The sequence below is a fragment of the Hesperophylax consimilis genome, chromosome 3 (genome assembly GCF_061612785.1).
Source record: "Hesperophylax consimilis isolate HC1 chromosome 3, BYU_Hcon_1.0, whole genome shotgun sequence".
Lineage (NCBI taxonomy): Eukaryota > Metazoa > Arthropoda > Insecta > Trichoptera > Limnephilidae > Hesperophylax > Hesperophylax consimilis.
Genome location: NC_142838.1, coordinates 37216445 through 37235689, shown reverse-complemented (window position 1 = coordinate 37235689; position 19245 = coordinate 37216445). Strand labels below are relative to the sequence as shown.

Genomic DNA, 19245 nt, shown 5'->3' with positions numbered 1-19245 from the left:
TCCAGCAAATAATCATTATTACCAGCGTCCCACCATTTCAACAACACGGTATTATGTATTTACCTTCTGAAGTATATTACCAGGGAGAATTTTTGCAATTCCTGGCCTTTACATCACAAGTGATCGAGGCATATAAATACCACATTCTTCCAATAGTCCGCCTGCTTTATTTAAAGCATTTATACGTCTATATTTAAACAGAATTTTTCTCAAGAAGTAGAGTATAACTGATGTGATGTGGATTTTATTGGTACGTGTTTCTGTTATCTATCCAATTAGCGTGATAAGAGTCATTAAGTAAATTACTTAAATATCAATTCAATAATTGGTTGTAACGAAAAATCACAGCTTCAATAAACAAGCTGAGATTTCAGATGAATCCTTGGACCACCTCCTGGTGAACATGTCCCCGCCCTGCTAAACTAAACTAGATGTGATAGTAAGTCGTCAGTCATAAGAATCCATTGAAAAATGATTTTATGTTTAAACATCTATCATGATGTTAAATGTTAGGGTAGGATTTGACTCTCTCCATAATTGTTCTCCCACATTAGTCCACCTATTTTTGTCATATCTCTGGGTCGTTTCCACTGGGGTACATTTGAGGGTATTATTTACAGTTATCTACTTTGTGATTTTCAGAATCTACCGATGGTTCAATTCTTGAGTTCTTGATTCATTTTAACATTAATTTTCTTAAAAAATAATAAAACGAACACCGAAAGAAACTCTTGTCGTATTCCGTATATCATAGTATTTTAACATTCAAACTTCTGGATTCAAAAAGATAAACAAAAAAAAACTTGAAACGATCACAATCGTTATACATTTAATATTGTGCCATGGGAGGTTTCAGTGCAAGACAAATCACTTTGAAGGTTAGCATTCATTGTCGACGTTCGAAAACAGTTTTTTTTCGTCCTTTCAGTTTGTGTCAGGGTTTAAGAGCCACGTATAGCAATAGTTCACGGTAATGGTCAGTTATATTATTATCACATTTTGATTCAGAATGAGATGTAGCTTAAAAGAAGTTCGAAAAAATCAGGTTAAGGCAACAAAAGACTTTAATAGACTAGGGTTTGCTCGACGCTCACATTTTAATTGTTTCTGATAAACCTATTACCAAAATCTCAAATGTTTCTAGAGGGATCCCTACAGATGTAAGTTCTTTATATTTAAGATTAATGTAAACGGGACCTAACCATTCAAATATTTTATGTAAAACCTTTTTTCAATTATGCGTCTAGCATCAGTATTTATTTTTCTAGAAAATTAATTAGTAACTTCCCGAGAGATACTTCTAGAAAAAAAAGTAATTTTAGTAATACGTTCATCAGAAATAATAAAAATAAACCCTACAGAAAGACCGATTTTCTGGGCCTGCTAGGGCAAAGTCGACACTAGGTTTGACCATTACACCGGGCCGCGAGCCGAATATTGTTTTTACGCGACTTCATCACTTATGCCGTTAAGATTCCCATCTTATTTTAGAGATTTGTCGGGCAAATTTATCCGCAGGTCTGTCCAATTCATCGTTAAAATTCTGGATTTATTTCAGGGTATTGTTTCGTCTTAAAGCGTTCAATTTGTGAGTAAAAGTTTTTATTTGATTGCTGTTGTCTGTTGTGAGACTGAATAATAATAATGAGATATTTGACTCTGATGGAGTGAAGAGTCTATATCATTTAAGTTGACGGTAACCGACGTTTTGATCGTAATCAAATTGATCGTAAGCAAAAAATCGTATTTAAAAAGAAAAAAAATATCTTTTGATCGTAAGCGCATTTGATCGTAAATGGTCGTTAATCGTAAACTGTAATCTGTAATTATCTCATAAAATAAATGATAACACGTAAATTATATCAAATCTGTTTACTTTTACATGACACACAGACACTTATTATTTGCAATCATTTGCTTATCATTTGCCTACGATTATTTTGCTTACGATCATTTTGCTTTCGATCATTTAATTACGATCATTTTGTTTACGATTAGTATCAACTTGTATATCTATAACCTATGTTGAAAACTAACCTAACCTTTTAGATATGTGATTATAAATCTTAACTTTTAGTTGACACTATCACCTCTTGGTATTTATAAAATGAAGAAAAGACGACAAACAAATATGTTTTCTATTTGTGACACTGAGGGTTGATTTTGATATTACATGGTATTTTTGTAATTTTATTCCAGACCACTATTCTTCTTATCAAGCTATGATGTGCTAGAACATTTGTTCTCCGTGGGGTATTTTGAACAAGTCGTTGTGACAACTACGACATAATATTTGTGGTTAGATAGGTAGATGGCTAAATGCTAGAAAACTACAGCCTAATAATTTCAGAATAAGTCAGCATGGGACAAAAACTGAACTCTATTTGAAGGCCACTCCGCTTCTGTCGTAGTTTTGATCTTAATCATGAATTTATTGTGTCTTATAAGGCCACCGTATTAAATAATAACTAAATTATATTTCCTCTAAGTTATGTGATTTATTTCAGCTGTTCATTTTATCCTTGAGATATTAAATAATAAGAAAAAGAAAATGTTACGTCTCACTGAGCCAAGCCAAGCGGAGTGAATTGATGGGAAGCTGTGACCGGCACAAGGCGATGAGAACTGTTCAAAGTATCATTCAAGAGTTAATTCCAACCGAAGCGATAAATAACGTTCTAAAATCTACAAGAATTAACGGCCGCTTACCACCCCAGCCAGGAGCACCCTTGTTCAAGTGAGACCGGTGCACCATGAGTGCTTTTTTATTAGCACGTTCTCTGGGTATTGGGAGGAGATTGGATTTTAATCAAACGGTATACATGGCAACCTAATAAGCCAAAATTGGAATAAATAAAATAAGGAATACAGGAATTGATTGAGCGTTAGATTTTGTTTCTCACTTCCTGCTTCTTCTTGCTTCGAGTATCTGAATTTTTTTACCTCTTCTGGTCTGTTCTTGCGTATTCTTGAATATATTTCTTAACTATCTCTTCTTACCTCTTCTTGCTCCTTCTTTAGCTCGTGGGTCTTGCCTCGTCGTGGCTTTTCTCGATTCATGGATATTCTAGTCTCTTAAAGCCTCTTATTGGCGCTTCTTGCCTAATCTAATCTCTTTTATTCTCTTAGTGCTCCACTTTTTCTCTTCTTGCATCTTTTTGATTTGTTTGCCTCTTTCTGTTTATACTTGCATATTTCTTGCATCTTCTTGCTTCTTTTTTGCTCCTTATGGCTTTTGTTGCCACACTTGCCTCTTTTTACTTCCCCTCGCTTATTATTGCTTCGTCTTAGCTATTCTTGGCTGTTATTATTTCTTAAGAATAACGGCCGCTTATTAACCTACCGCTAAGTTGTTGATAACTTTGCCCTTAGCAGAAGACTTGGCAAAGAGACATCAATTTTTGTTTTACACGATGCTTTTTTTCACCCATTTTCCATACGGGTCGTCTTTTCAAATGGATTTGGGATGAAAAAAAGGACGTATTCTATTTCGGTACCGATTTTATTATTTTTTACAACTGTCGTCTGTCATTGTTTTACGTAACTATATTATGTGAAAATGTTGCATATTTATTTCGTTTTATATTTAAAATACAGATTTCATAAAATATAATTGTCTATTAATGTTTGTGAACGTGTATTACTGTTCGATATTGTGAACTAGGCGTGTATTTTATTGACGGCAACGGCAAAGTCAAATCCATCCGTATTAGAAAGTTTCATTGCAGAGCATTTATATATGTTGTAAAATAACATTCAAATTGTCATATAATTTTTTTTGTGCAACAAAATAATTAGTTACCCAACAGAGTTTAATTCTCTCTTGAAAATTTTCCTGTCAGATTCCATTAAAAAAATCAGGATGACGAAAGCCACACAGCGTCAAAAACTCTCTTGTGAATGAGGCTATAACTTCATATTACATTGCATTAACTAGAAGGTATCAATTAATGATTATTCTTATTTTTTATTGTCGTTTGCATTACACTGACCTCTAAATAAGTAGCAAATTGCAAACTAGCATTGCACGCACCAAGTTTGTTAAGTGCTATTAATATTTTTTTAATTAATTCATGGGAAGGTAATAAATTATCAAAATGTATGAGTACTTATTTGTAGTGGCGGTTCGTGGTATTTTAAACTGGAGGTTCATTAATTTAAGAAGAAGATAATATATTTAGTCAAAATGTACCTACTGTTATTGCCATTTATCGAATCGTCCAATACAACGGCAGTCACATAATTTCAGTAGTTTAAAAAAAAAAAAATTATGTGCACAACACTATAGTGTCAGGGCGAAATCGTCAGGGCGATTTTGTTATTTTGATTTTTTATAATGAAGTATTTTGTGCTGATTCTATAACGCATAACAAATCACAACATGTTTTTTTAGTGGGGGTTTACCCCACTAACGCACTTTAGAGTCATTGTTTATTTGAAATTTGTCTATAACTGGTTATCAGTAATGAATGGGTATTTAAAAAAACATATTGTTCTTTAAAGTATTATCCCGTTAAACTACAATTACGCAGTTTTTCAACAGCTTGTACATATTGATTGATAGTGATGACTAATATAGAGTATTTCTAATTGGTTTTACTGAATCTATTTGGGGATTTACATTTTTTAATGTTACTTGGTAACATTTTGAACCTTTTGGGCACGTTATATTCTAGGATTCGCAGTCCGTATTTATTGCTATATTTTAGAACAAGCATGCCTTCATTCTTTGTGAACCTAGTGTTGTGTTCATGTTCCAATTTATTTTTATATTTAGAGTCAGGTACGAGTAAATGTTGAATCATTATTTTGTCCCATAGTAAGGCCTGCACGGGCAAGATATTTAATTTTCTCTACAACAATGAAATGTTACGTCTCTGTGAAAACGATTTTTTTTTAACTAGTAATTTAACCATAAAATTATGTAACACATATTTAGAGATGTGGTTATTGAATCAATATATATATATTTATCATCTTGTACTAATTATCCAATAAATAACTGTAGACCTTACACTTAAATCAGTGCCAGATTTATCTTGATAGAATGACTAAAATTTACACATCTGGGTTTGAGCCCTACAATACTTCGTGAACCTACTTGACTCTGTGCAAAGGAGGGCGTCTGATTGATTGCTATCTCTAATACTCGGACGCAATCTAGGCATACTGAGTCTGTTCTACAGGTATTTTAATGGGGTCTGCTCTGAACACCCATTCACAGTTGATGTTGGCTTTATGAGAACGGGTCGTTTCTTGTACCACTTTTTTTGCAAGATATATGTGTAACGAGCTACCGGCATCTGTTTTCCCTCTTTCAGATAGCGCGGGATCTTTTCAAGACCTGCATTAATAAATCCCTTCCTACAGCCCCTACCTTAACCCGCCTAAAAAAGCCCCTTAACCGGGTCGTGACATAGTTTCCTACCTAATTAACCATCACGCCGTTTCCCCGCAGGGGTAGGCAGAGAGGACGGACCGCCAAACGACTCGGTCTTGGCACACACTCCCTGCCTCATTCACATTCATATATCGTCTCATACATACTATTCTATTATTCTGACTCTTGACATGGCCTGACTCAAGTATCTGATTCACTTGGTCGTGCCATGTCTTCCCCGGGCGTCCCCGACTTCTGCTACCATTCACATTTGCGTCGTATATTCTCCACCATAGACGTAGTTCCTCTGTCCTTAAAATGACTATATGTCTTTATCGTCATTGCGCTTGTTTTGCAGAAGTTCGTTTTAATTTAAAGTAATAATATTTCAAAATTAGGAAATTAACTAATTGAAACTAGGCATACATCGTTTTGCATAATCCGAGTAATTAATGTCAATAGTTTCGTAACATCAATCAACTATATCCATTTGTCATCTATTTCCTCATTATCAATAATTATTGATCTGTTAAATTATGTTATCCTGGTACTACATTGTATTCGCGATGTATTCAGGGCTAGTGATATACAAGTATTTGATCGATACAGTTTATTTATCATTGAATATATTCACGGAAATAGATTGACAGTGATAAATAATATTGCACAATCTCCATGGTCACAGCTCGGAAGACATTGATTTTTTTTTAAGATATTTCCAGGTTATTAATAACCTGACAATATTTGAAAATCTTCTACTACCACCACAGTGAGCGGGAAATGTTGCTTGTGTCGTGATGGAAGACTTAATCTGAAGATCTCCAGTTTTTCTTTTGTTTATTCAATAATTTTCCAATTTATAAAAAAATCAACATATATAATACATCAATTTTAAAATGTCTTTTCAAACAACAACAACAAAAATGATTAGGCTGAGGATTAAACCTTCCTTCCTAGCGACCGGAGTCAACAGCGCTATCGACCTTTTCAGATGCCGATCGTGTAGGACCGATATTTGTTTCGTATATTAACTGCTGTAATATCGACCAACTTCAGACAAATGAGTATATGTTTGCGTGTGTATATGAATGACACCAAGTTGATTGCATGCATTGTCATTGACGACAAGTCCATCTGCAGAGTTTCAGCTCGATCGAATATCGAAATGTGGGTTAATTTACATTTAACAGATATGAATTATAAAACAGTTTACCTATACATAAACAATAATTATAATTACTAGTGACAGCTTTTTCGCCTTCTGAAGACATTATCTCTGATAGAGTTGGTAGTCAAATTAAATATTGTCCATAAATAAAAAAATCCGTTATCTATTGAAATATTTTTCCATTGGTGAATCTTTCTGTCAAATCTCTTCCGCTCTTCAGCTAAACTAAAGAGGTTCACAATCCATACAGCTAGATTAGTTTCGTTTTCGTAGACCGACTCTACTCAAATCGCCTTAATATTTCAACAATACTGGCACTAATACTGAGCAAATTCAATAATATATCGCTTGCACCGATTAAGTGATTTTATCAGTCAACGGCAGATGTGTATTAAAATTAATGTGAAATATACGTGAGTATTAAAATTTAAAAAAAATAACAATAAAACAATTGACCACTGAGGGCTAAAACCAACCTAAACAGAACATCTGACTAAAAAAGAAGTTTCATTTTGTAGTAGCAAAGGTTTTAGTCCAATTCATGTGAACATATTGTGTCCAGATACATCTATGCCACGTACTCAGAAGTGAATACCATCTCTCTCAAATTACGAGTATTATGAAGAAAAATAATAAATATTGGAAAAAATATCTCACCAGCAGCATTCCAGCCTCCTTCAACCTGGTAGGCCGCAGTGGCCACTCCAAACTGGAAGTCATCGGGAAATGTTCGGAGTTTGTCGTGACATAAGGCACTAGAAAATAAAATAAATCAAATATCAGTATTTGAATAAAACCACACAAAAATTTATTTTCTTTATCACTGAGCTTCACGATGCTGGAGATTTCACATTCATTACAGAATTTATTTGCTGCAGGTGTTTAAAACTATTATATCGACTGTTGTTAGGTAAAACCCTTCAAACCACAACGTGAAAATTTTACAGAAGACGTAGAGCTATAATTAGAGGTGCTAATACATACTAATATCTCGTTAAAACTTGTTCCACTATTAGAACGCGATAAGCGGCGCACGTACACCGGAATCGGTAGTTTTAGTAGCGTTGTGAGAGTTGGAGGTCTATCGGAAACTATTATTTAGCTTCATGTGTCATCTAAATATAATATTTCAATAACAGAAGACAACAAAATCAAATATTTACGGATTTTTAAAACAAATTTAAATGATCTTGAAGTTTTAATTAAAGTAACTAATTGTTTATTTATATTCAAATTTTGATGTAAAATATTTCTATTCAATTTATAATTATAAGACATTTCAGGGTATAGTTATTTCATCTACGATTTTCTCAAAATAACCTACAAAAATTTGAGATATCCTATTGGAGAGGTCAAAGGGTGTCCCCCAATCAGTGTATCTCGTTCCGACCCGCACAAGCAGTAGGTGAAGATAAAACCTAGACAAACCTCATACAACATCTACATCGGTCACACAAACACGCCCAAAACACCCTTCCAAAATATTATAAAATGCTATATAATTTATTTCAAAGATTTCTTTCTACAGATGCATGAGTAGGTACTACGTATTTTGGGTGTTATTGTTACACCTTTTTGTGCCAGCAGCGTCTCAAGGACTTGTATGTTTACAGTCCGTCATTATTCAAAAGAAATAATATAACGGTATTATTGCATTACAAAGAAACTTAATGACTGGGAAGTTAAATGATATTTTTGAAGAATTTTACTTTGATAAAATAGAAGCGTAACAATTCCATAAATAGGTCATTTTTAACAATTTTTAATTTTATTCATTTACCCGGTCCTTTATTGTTTCTCACCATAATAAAATGGGCAAAATTAACAAGCGTATCAAGGCATTAAATTGATATGTTTGTTTTGTTATGGTTAATTCAGTGACTCAATCGAAACATTACTTGAAAATGGGTTAAGCAGTGTTTAGTAAACAGATCAGAATTTCCAGATAACATTCAACTCTTTCCCTTCTCGTCCACACCTTGTTTCCCTTTCACCTCACAGCTAGAATGGAGAACCTAGTTACACAAAATAGTTGGTACCATATCATAGTCTCATTAGCTCTGGGCTTTTGGTGTATTAAAAATAGTTGTAATAACAAATTTATGAACTAACGTGGTGTAGTAATTTAAAGTCAGAAGTTATTTCAGTAACAAACATAGTATATCTATCGAATTAGAGGCTCTATTGCATACTAATACAGGGTGGGGCAAAAGTAATCACCCGATGTTCTTTTGGTGTAATTTTTTTTATGATAAAATTTTGTACTGCTTGTGAAATTTGTTCAATTGTTTGTAAACCGATTCATGTCTACTTGATTTGTATTCTGCGTTTGTTTACTTCACAAATGTTAAAACCGAATTGACATTTGGCACCATTTGCAAAAGTTATATCGTTTTCCAATAGGGTGATTACTTTTGCCCTACCCTTTACCTCGTAAGCACTGCGCCTAGGCCCTATTTTGTGGAGGTCTACGTTAGAGCGTTGGGAGCATTGGAGGCCAAATCGGACTAGTTAAATCGACAAAAAGTGGAACCTATTTTTTTGCTTCATATCTCATCTATATATAATACATCAATCGTGACAAATAATAATGAGCGTAAAACATATAACTAAGATTTTCACACGTTATTAATGTCAAGATGAGATTTGACTAAATCTGTCAAGGTTGCATTTGACTTGTTTTTACTGCTGTGACCATTGAAAAAATTAAAAATGACCACCAATATGGGTTTTTGTTGTTGCACAATATATCATGAATACTTTTAAACAATAATATGAGCGAAGAAATAAACAAAAAAAATAAATGTATGCCAGTGTAACTATGAATGTTGCACATTCATGTCATAAAACACTTGATAACCCTGAAGATTGCCAAGAGAATGACTGCCGAAACGTCAGCAATAAATACGCTGGCACCTTAGAAAAAGAAGTTTTATTGTTATTAATCTGTATTGTATATCGGTGGTTGGCCGACAAAGCAAAAAAATAAGTTATTACTCAAGATATCATTGAATAACTAGGTCCCAATGGTCGAATAGTTAAAACGCTGTCCCGGTAAGACAAGAGATCCTGGGTTCGATTCCTAGTTGTGACCGTTATCTTTTTAAAATTTCTTTGTCTTGTTCTGTTTCATGTTTCGTTAAGATTTATTAATATCGTCTTCTTCTTCAATGATACATCATATTGATGGGTATAACTTTAAAAAAATTTATCTCTGAATAGTACTTAGAACTACCCTACCCACGAGCACAACAACTTCACAATATTATGCTCGCCCTATGTTTATGATATTATTCTATAAAATGAATTTGAATAAGTAATACGATGTATTGATTAAGTTTATTATACTGATGTCCTCTACTGTGATAATTATTGTTGTATTGAAATAACTTCAATGAAAACGAGAAATGACCTAGATTCCCAAGAAGGTAACAATGATCTAGTTTTTAAGGGACTCGTCTACGCAATCCACTGCATTGCCTTTAGAATGCATACATTTTTATTTCCTGATATTCATACGATATACAGGAAAAAATTAAACGCAGATAAATTTGCCTTACTTACTGTGGCAAATTACCAATTTGATGCTGATAGTTTGTTGCTAAACTACAAAGACACAAAAATGGGTTCATTAATTGTTTCAGATTTCTGCCTTTTATTTCCGTGTATGCGTGAATTAAAAACAATGAACAATCAGCTAAAAAAACATTTTTTTGTTTTAAATCTAAATCTCGCTCTAATTGTCAGAAAGTACCAACCGTTACTGTCACTTAACAAGGTATGAACCATCCGATTTCCTAACGTAAAATGAATAATTATTTCTATTATTGTTTAATTTGTAACAAGCCTTAATTATGTTTACGATGGTCCGATTTTATGCCGTGTTGGTAAACATTGAGTGTGCATCGCAGATCACAGGCTGTGGCCAACAGATACAATACGTCTGAAGGCCATCGAGCCGCGGTCATTTGCTTTCACTTTAGCAACACTGGTGGGAAACTTCTACTATATACTTGGCAAAAAATATCCAGCGCTTAGTTAGGATGGACGATGAATACAGAATCTCACGTGACGAGGGAGTCTTAGCAGCGGAGATGGATTATTGAATTTAATCGGTGTTGTGTACCTACTCGCAAAAGCATTAGCTAATAGTGGACCTAACGCTCGACCCTGTGGAACGCCCAATGTCAATTTGTGAATTTCACAAGTGATTTGAATTAGAATGGTCAACGTATAAGACGTTGAACTTACGGGTTTGGGATGGTCTTTGAGAGTGCGGTTAAAATACGGATCGGACAATGGGCGACAATTTTTAATTTAATAAAAAACACAATGGTTAGGAACAAACGGTTCGATTGAATGGTTTCACTGTTTGTGAAGGGCGGCAGACCTTAACCAAATAATGACAATAAATCTGGGCAGTTAAAATTATAATGTATGTAATTTATTTGAGATGTAAAATAGATAGCCCCAGAAATTAAATTAGAACTTGGAACTTAAAACTTAATCTCGAATCTCCCGTTTTTCTGTGTTGTTTTACACACTTACAGCCTTACTAATAAACGTGGTATAATGTTTACACAACTGATAAAGTACCATTAATACATGGTTAATGGTTTTTTATCAAATATGTAAATTTTAAAACTCTTTTATTAGTAAAAGGGTATTGTTTTAGGTGTACATATTGTTGCACATAGTTATTGGACGTTTGGTATTTAAACTTAGTTAACCTGTGTAATTTTCTTGCTAATCCATGTATGTTGTGTTAGTTAATAAACTAAAATAAAAAACCTTCTTAATTTGTTTATTTGTTAACTTCTAATTTACTACAACTCACATATCTCAATAATTAAAATCGATTTTATTTTTAATCAGTGACAAACACAACTTAGGAATAGTTAAATAAACTTTTCAGGTATTTTTGTTTTCCTTTATTCCAAACCTCAACCACTTATTATCTTAAAATACTCTCAATAAATACATAATAAATGTGTCACGGAGGAAACCGATGAGAAAAATAATTTGTAATTATTATTCCGTGGTCTTCTCATGTCTTGCGTCAGTAATCAAGTTCAACATACTGCACTGAGGAAAAACCCGGAATGGCAAAGAGTTACACTTTCATAAAATTCTCAGCTGCCATCATAAAAACCGATCGTTATTTAAAATAAGGATAAAAGAGATGAGAATCATTGAGATTTATGAAATGGTGTGGACTGATTTTAGAGATATTTAGAGCTGTATCAATCTGGAAAAACCACTTGTCATTTACAAATCGAGCTAACACGTACATATTAATTGTTACACACACTTTGTTGACCTATGACTAATAAAAATAATTCATGAAATATTTGAAATTCTTTTCATTCGCTTATCAATAAGTTTATTTGTGTTTATCTTGGTGCTGAATGTGCGGGGATAGCGTTTTGAATAATAATTTTTGATGAATAAAATATTTTATTTTATTGTTTCACATCATATGCTGAACACAAATTACAAGAAATACACGAGCCAGATCACTACGAATATAGGTAAAACGCGCAAAAATCGCTTGGCAAACGGTGTCTAGAAATAATCGATTTAAGTGAGATTTTTTCAATATATTTTGAGTACAATTTTATAAGAAATAAAAAATTTTATTGATAGAAACTGTCACAGAATTGTTTCTTACGTATATGCGTTCATATATTTTTAGTGAAAAATTAATTTTTTAGTAGTATACGCTTATATTTATTTACTGCATCTCACTATACATAAATCACATTTTTTCTTATAAAAATCAACCTCACTAGGACTTAGCCTGTATCGAGGTAACAATTTACATTTGAGTGAAACAAACATAGAGTAATACTACATACAACGGAATCGCAATCCGAAGAACGTATGAAGCACTTGTTCGCAGTATCTTGGAATATAGCTCCATTATTTGGGCCCCTTCTGAGCAAAACCATATTCTCGAAATAGAAAAAGTACAAAAGAGATTCATGCGTTACCTATATATGAGGGAATATATGTACTACCCTTTCCTGTATCCATCCTTATTCTTAGCAGGAATGCTCGATCTTAATACATTAGAAGCCCGCCGAAAAATATTTTTAGGAAAACATTTTTTTAAGATAATCTCTGGAACTATACATAATCCACCTATTTTGAAAGAGATTAACTTATATGTCCCAGACAAGTATACTCGTGGAAGGTCCCATACCCTTTTTTATGCTCCAAAAGCGAGGACTTCTGCCTATCAGAACGCCCCAGTCAACAGAGCGACTGAACTGCTCAACGAGTCTGCATTGACCATCGACATTTTTAACGTAACCTACAGGCAGTTTTACAATTATCTTTTGACGTATGTCACAAAGTAGTGAAACTGACCTTTTTATGTGTTTTGCTATACTTTTTGTCTAATTTGTAATCTTCTCCATAGTGTATTGGTGAATAACCGTTTTACGGAGAACATGAAAAATAAATAAATAAATAAATAAATAAAAACACACAATATTTCAAAAAGAAGAAAAAATATGTATTTGATGAGTTACCAGATGGGTAATTTGACATTATATTGTAACAATATTTGAACCATAACTGTGCATTAATCATTATTCCCAAGCAGAAACAAGTAGATAATAAAGACAGCTAGGGTGACATTCAATTTTTAGTAAATGGGACTTATATTAAATTGTATTATTTAAGAATGGACAAGGATGAAAAAATATTAAGACAATCGTCTGTCAATACAAACATCTTAATTAAATTTTTAAATTTAACTAGGGAATTGGTACACTTAATACGTTTTGGAAGAATATCAAACATAAGTGACCAGAAGAAGTTTTAGTATGTTTTTATAAAGAAACTAGTGGACCCCACTATGCTTCGCTATTGCTAATGTCCTTCTCGGGCGTATCCGACTTATTCTACCATTGACTACTGTATACCACAGTACAAATGTTAAAAAACTACATTACATCGTTTAATTCGACTCCGTATCTCATTTCGATGCAGAGATATTGCGTTAAGTATTCCTCGAGCGTCCCTGATTCTTTCTACCATTAAAACTTCCAAACACTATTAGAACAAACACAAATAAGAACAAACGATTTTTCAGCGATATCGGTCGACTACTTTTCGAGTTTTGCGAGCGCAAACATGCGCAAGGAAAATTTTTATATAATACAAAATAACAATTGTTTCATGTTTCAATTGTATTCAAGTAAAACGATGGGAAAAGCTTCAATTTGTTTGGTATTCGTAATGTAAACCGATTCGTAGTTAATGGAAAATAGTGATATAATAATATCTATGTTTGCTTCTGTTTAAAATGTACCAATGTTATTTATTTGTTACTTATAAATCACATGTTATATAAATTATTTATTATCTTCTTCCTTTATTTAAAGAGATGAAACATTGTACCTACCTAATCAGTGTCTTACCAGTACAGGTGTGACAATAACAAACCGTTTATGAACAAATTTGTATTTACCTTTTACCCATTCTTATTTGTTATTTACTTCTGCATATTTAGCTTATTCATTTTGTTACAATTTTTGTTATTATCATTTTGTTATTATTATGTATTTAAACATCCATGTATGTAAATTTTTGGGCACCATGTCTGTTTTATGTACTTCAATAAAAATAAATAATTAAAATAAATAAGTAACTAGCTGTACCCCTCCACGAGTTGCTGTGGCTCAGTCTATGTGTGCAGATGGAGAAGCTAAGCGCGTTTTGCTTTTACGTCCAATGTCACATCTAAATAATGTCACATGTGACATCTACATAATATGTGTATATATATATATAAATACACACGCGTATTCGAATGCAACGTTGTCTCAAACTTTGAAAGCAATCGTTGAAGTACTTTCGAAGATTTAAGATTTACATTTTTATTTATGTATTTAAATTAGATTTTGAATGTTTGATTTTTTAGGTAAACTTATGCTTTGTGTGTCTTTTGTCCGTGTATCCCATAATCATATTTTTTTAGTCTAACCCAATCTATTATGTAGTGTTAATATATATAAAAAATAAATTTAAGTTTTATTATCTTCTAAAATTGAATGGATAATAATATTTTTTATTTTTTTTAAATTCCTTTATTTTTCCCAATTTTTACATTAATTACATACAATATTATATAAATCAATACGAATAATGGGAACCCACTAAGGCGTAGCCTGTGCGTGGGTAATATATTTAAGTTATTATTTTATTGTACCTAGAAATAAACAATAATTATAATAAAAGCAAGATTACATTTTGTCTAAGCGGTTTGCATAAAAAGTGTTTATAATAGTGTATACTGAAGTTATAACTGTTTAGTGTAATATATGGTGAATTTTTTTATGAGAAACATAAATTGATACAAATTAAATAAAAAAAGTTTCAACTGCTGTATCAAAAAGCCACAATTTTAATTTTTTTTAATATTGAGGAAGTATCACTTAAATATTTTTCGGTAAAAGATTGAAAGTACGAGGTCCAATGAAACTGCAGTGTGTTTGCATTTGTTTTGTGTTCGTTTGGGGAGTATAAAATACATTATTATTTCTAATGTTGGCTCTGTTTTCATTTATTTCGAATTTATTTTTGTTTTTAAAGATGTATTTCATAGTTTGCAAAATAAATAGTTTACGGAGACAGAATAGTTTAGATTCTTTGTATAACTCATCTGTTGAAAATGATCTTTTCCGACTATACATAACTTTGATGATATAATTTTGATACATAGTGTTTTTTAGTGAGTGGTTTTGGGTTCAGTCTACATGGTGTCAGTATATTTTCTATTTCTGATCTCCCTGTGTTTTGTATCCAGCTTTTTACTTGAGATTTACTTTTTGTCTTTTTTTTTTAATTTTTAAATAACAATTTTCAACTACCATACTAGGCTAATGCTCGTGTTATGGTAACCATACAAATTATACAATGTGAAAAAAATAACCATAAAATATTAAAATAATATAAAATATTTAGTTTTTGAAAAATTCTTTTTTTTGAAATAAAGTCTTTAGAAATTCTTTAAAGAATTCTCACCCCCTTTCAAATATCCAGCGTTGAACACCTATAGTAAAAAGGGATATCTTATTAGTTGATTTCATATCGGTGCTCAATGCGTTGTATATATTAGGGGCGATGAACCACAATTCTAGTTTTTGGGACCTCGCGAATCCCAGTTTTTTTTTAAATTTATTTATCTATCAATATAAAGTTTTTTACGTGTATTTATCGACATCTGTCTCACTAGGGCACACCTGTGTTTGCTAAAAAGCGGGTGTCTACTTGATGTAGTGGAGCCACCACCTGGTTATTTTTACGTATGTTATAATATTTTTTAAGTTTTGAATGAGAGTGGGATTTTTTCGTAATAAATATTTATATTTTTGGGTGAATCACCATGTTAGTTCACCCTTTATCAGTTAGAAATATCTCTTTAACTCAATACCAGAAATGGGTGATATATTGACTCGTTACGATAAGGTGAAGCTTAAGAGGAAGCTACAAGCCAAAAATATGTATGCTTTCATACATTTCTATTGGACGCGTAAAGGAAACAACTTTTAAAAATATAGTATTATGGCTAAGGTTATCTTTGACAGTTTCACTCGATTAACTTTTTTGCTTTCTTATAAAGTAAATAAAACCAGTTTTGTGCTTGAAATCGAACGTTTCTAGACTCCGTTTGTCAAGCAATTTTAATGCCTATTACCTACAATGGAAGGTATACCAAGAATATACACATTTTTGGCTTGTAGTTTCCTCTTAAATGTCATTTTGTGGAGTTCATGGCGTCTATTGACTAAACCTTGTATTTAAAACCGATAAGAAATATTGTCAGACGTCAAACAGATTAATACAATATGTAACGCTCGTTGGAAGTTATCGTCATCTCATGTTTACATTTCGTTATTAAATAATAACATTGAATATTATTATTCAATAGTAATTACTCAGATAAAATTATTGATAACTATCATTTAAAAAAGTAATTAACTGAATTTCCTGGTTCGATATTGTGTATATTTTACTTTATACTAAGATTTATGAATGGCAACACGGATATTCAATTATGTATTTGTATCCTTCTTACATAGTATTAATGCATAAATATTACCCACCAACATAATAATATATGTATCAGCGGAGGTAACTACTTTAAAAATGTAGATATTACAATGACAAGTCAGCAATAAAATATTGCATTGCAACTGAATTGAGTTCGTGTTGGGTGTTTGACTTGTATGTAAGTAACTCGTAGCATATAGTAAGATAGGAATCAATGTTCTGTGTATATGTTTTGAGATACTCCAAGGTGATCAACGACGGAAAGTCTGGCATGACCAAGGGTTACGATAAAAAGGGTGAGGCAGTTTTACCGACGTGCCTAATGGGCGTTTTACACAATGTTTTTGTTTCCTCATGTTTCCATACGTCGTCTTTAAATCTGAATTTGGTATGAAAAAATGGACATGTATTATTTTGATACCGATTTTCATACAGTTTAAGTTGGCGAACATTATTTGTTTTATATTTTAAACATTGACAAAAAACAATAGTATTGTATTTATTACTAATTGTGAATTGGTATTACTACTTGAATTTTTGATAATTTATTGACTGCGACGACAGAGTTAAATGACAATGCTTTTATGTGATCTATAGTTATTGTTCAAAGTGTTACCATTGTTACGGTATAGTAGTATTCTAATATATTATTTCTTCCCTAATGGCAACTATTTGTTTGAAATCGTAAAAAATTGAATATATAATGATCGTGTACATAAAGGAATAAAGGTATTGATATAGTTTCCTATGCGGACTGGTGTAAAAAAAGGATCTCGTAAAACACCTAGAAGACGGTATTTAGAAGAAGGATGTCAGGTCGCTCTGAGGGGTCCTTCGTCTAAAGATTACATGTTAATATAACTCCTCAGAGCAATCTTACATCCTTCGTCTACATATGTCAGGTCTCTCTGAAGGGTTATATTATTTCTTTGTTATCTACCTACATGTTAATATTTTGATTTACATCTACCTTAATATATTAACTGAATTCATTTCTCAAACAGTGGTCGAATTTATTGAGAGGAAATGGTTAATTTTTGTATTAACAACACAATTTACTAATAAACTAGCAATTTATGACATTAAAATACCTGCTTTTTATAGAGAAAATAATCAATTCATGAAATATGCATATAAACACTTTTTATGAGAATAAGTTTCATTGAATTGGTTTTTCAATATTTTTGTCGAATATTTTCATGATATTATTTTACTATATCAGAAGCAAGTCAATACATCGAGTAAGAATGAACAAATCAATGTCTGTGTTGGCATTACGTCTTGGTCCCACCTAAGCGTTGTGAGTTCTCCATCACGACACAAGCAACATTTTGCGCTTACTGTGGTGGTAGTAGGAGATTTGAAAATACTGTCAAGTTATTATCACAGGAATGTTAGTCCTTATTTTTAAAAGATATATAAAATTAAGAATAAAATTCTTCTTTTTGACATTGAGATGTTACATGCAAAAAAAATTAACCAATATTTAAACAAATATTCTCAAAATTTAATGTATTTAATTGTCTTTTTTAAAAATAATCTTTAAGAACAAATAAAACTTAATTTTAAATAATTAAACTATAAAGCATCTTAAAATGAACCAAAGCGTATTCGTGGTACCAATTAAGATCATCTGCTAATCTTTATTACTTTTTCAAACCCGATTATAAAAATCATTGGTAATCTCTTATCTAGTTGCATGGCAACAGTATTGAAGCAGCATTCTATAAAACAGTTTAAATATAATTACCCAAGATAATAAGGTAATCGTCTGTTAAGCAGTACCTACGTGAACGAATTGAAGATCATCTTGCCATTGTCAGAATAACTTAACTGGGTACATAAAAATATCAAGAAGTATTTTTTCAACAAAATAAATTATCGCCCAAGGAAAACCTATTTTCTTATAATATAATTTATCCCTCTAGCAGATATATTTCGCCAGATTAAATCATTTAAGAATCAAAAGATATAAGTTCAATAATAATATTTTTTTAAATCCTCAAAACAGGCTATTAACATCTCAATTAAAACAACAACATATTCAGAATATAAAAAAAAAATATATATGCAAAAATGTATTTACCTTCCGATTAACAAAAATCCAACGGCTATAAATCTGGCCATCGTCGTCATTGTTAAAATCACTTCACTTAAATATTTTTAAAATATCCAAACAATAAAAATAGATTATTAATTATAAATCCAGTCAAAACAAAAGTAGCAACTATTGTTTGTTTGCCTCGGTCGCCGGCGTCGTGCGCGTCTCGACGTCTTAACGGACGGCTTGCTGAGTGAGTGTATGTAAAGGTATGTGTAAATGCTCCGCGGCGATTACCGTACTGAGAGAGGGCGCCTGCCAAACTGTAAGAGGCTAACTTCAAACCACCTGTTTTATTGATTCAGTTGGGTGCCGAATACCAACCGCCCAGTGGACTTATGCAACTTGTGAGAATCGGACGCTTTGTCAAATATTTTTACTAATTTAAATTTCAAATTTTTAATAATTGAATTGAAATGTTTTTTGTCAATTTTTCTCGCTTGAAATCTTTCACTCTTGAAATTTATTTATGAAACGAAAGAAATATTACTGATTGTCCTTTTTATAATCATGTTCACAAGTAGTTACTGC

At 32.0% G+C, this 19245-nt stretch overlaps 1 protein-coding gene across 1 annotated transcript in view; it reads right to left on the bottom strand.

Annotated features, from left to right (window-relative positions):
* Nucleotides 1-18966, bottom strand: part of LOC149425418 (myrosinase 1-like) — a 50146-nt gene extending 31180 nt beyond the window's left edge. The window contains exons 1-2 of the mRNA XM_089650634.1: nt 18700-18966; nt 7206-7303 (exon numbers count right to left, since the gene is read on the bottom strand). Coding sequence (XP_089506760.1) covers nt 7206-7303; nt 18700-18749 — 148 coding nt within the window. The 5' untranslated portion in view covers nt 18750-18966. The remainder of the gene's footprint in view (nt 1-7205; nt 7304-18699) is intronic.
* Between the last annotated feature and the right edge of the window lie 279 nt (nt 18967-19245).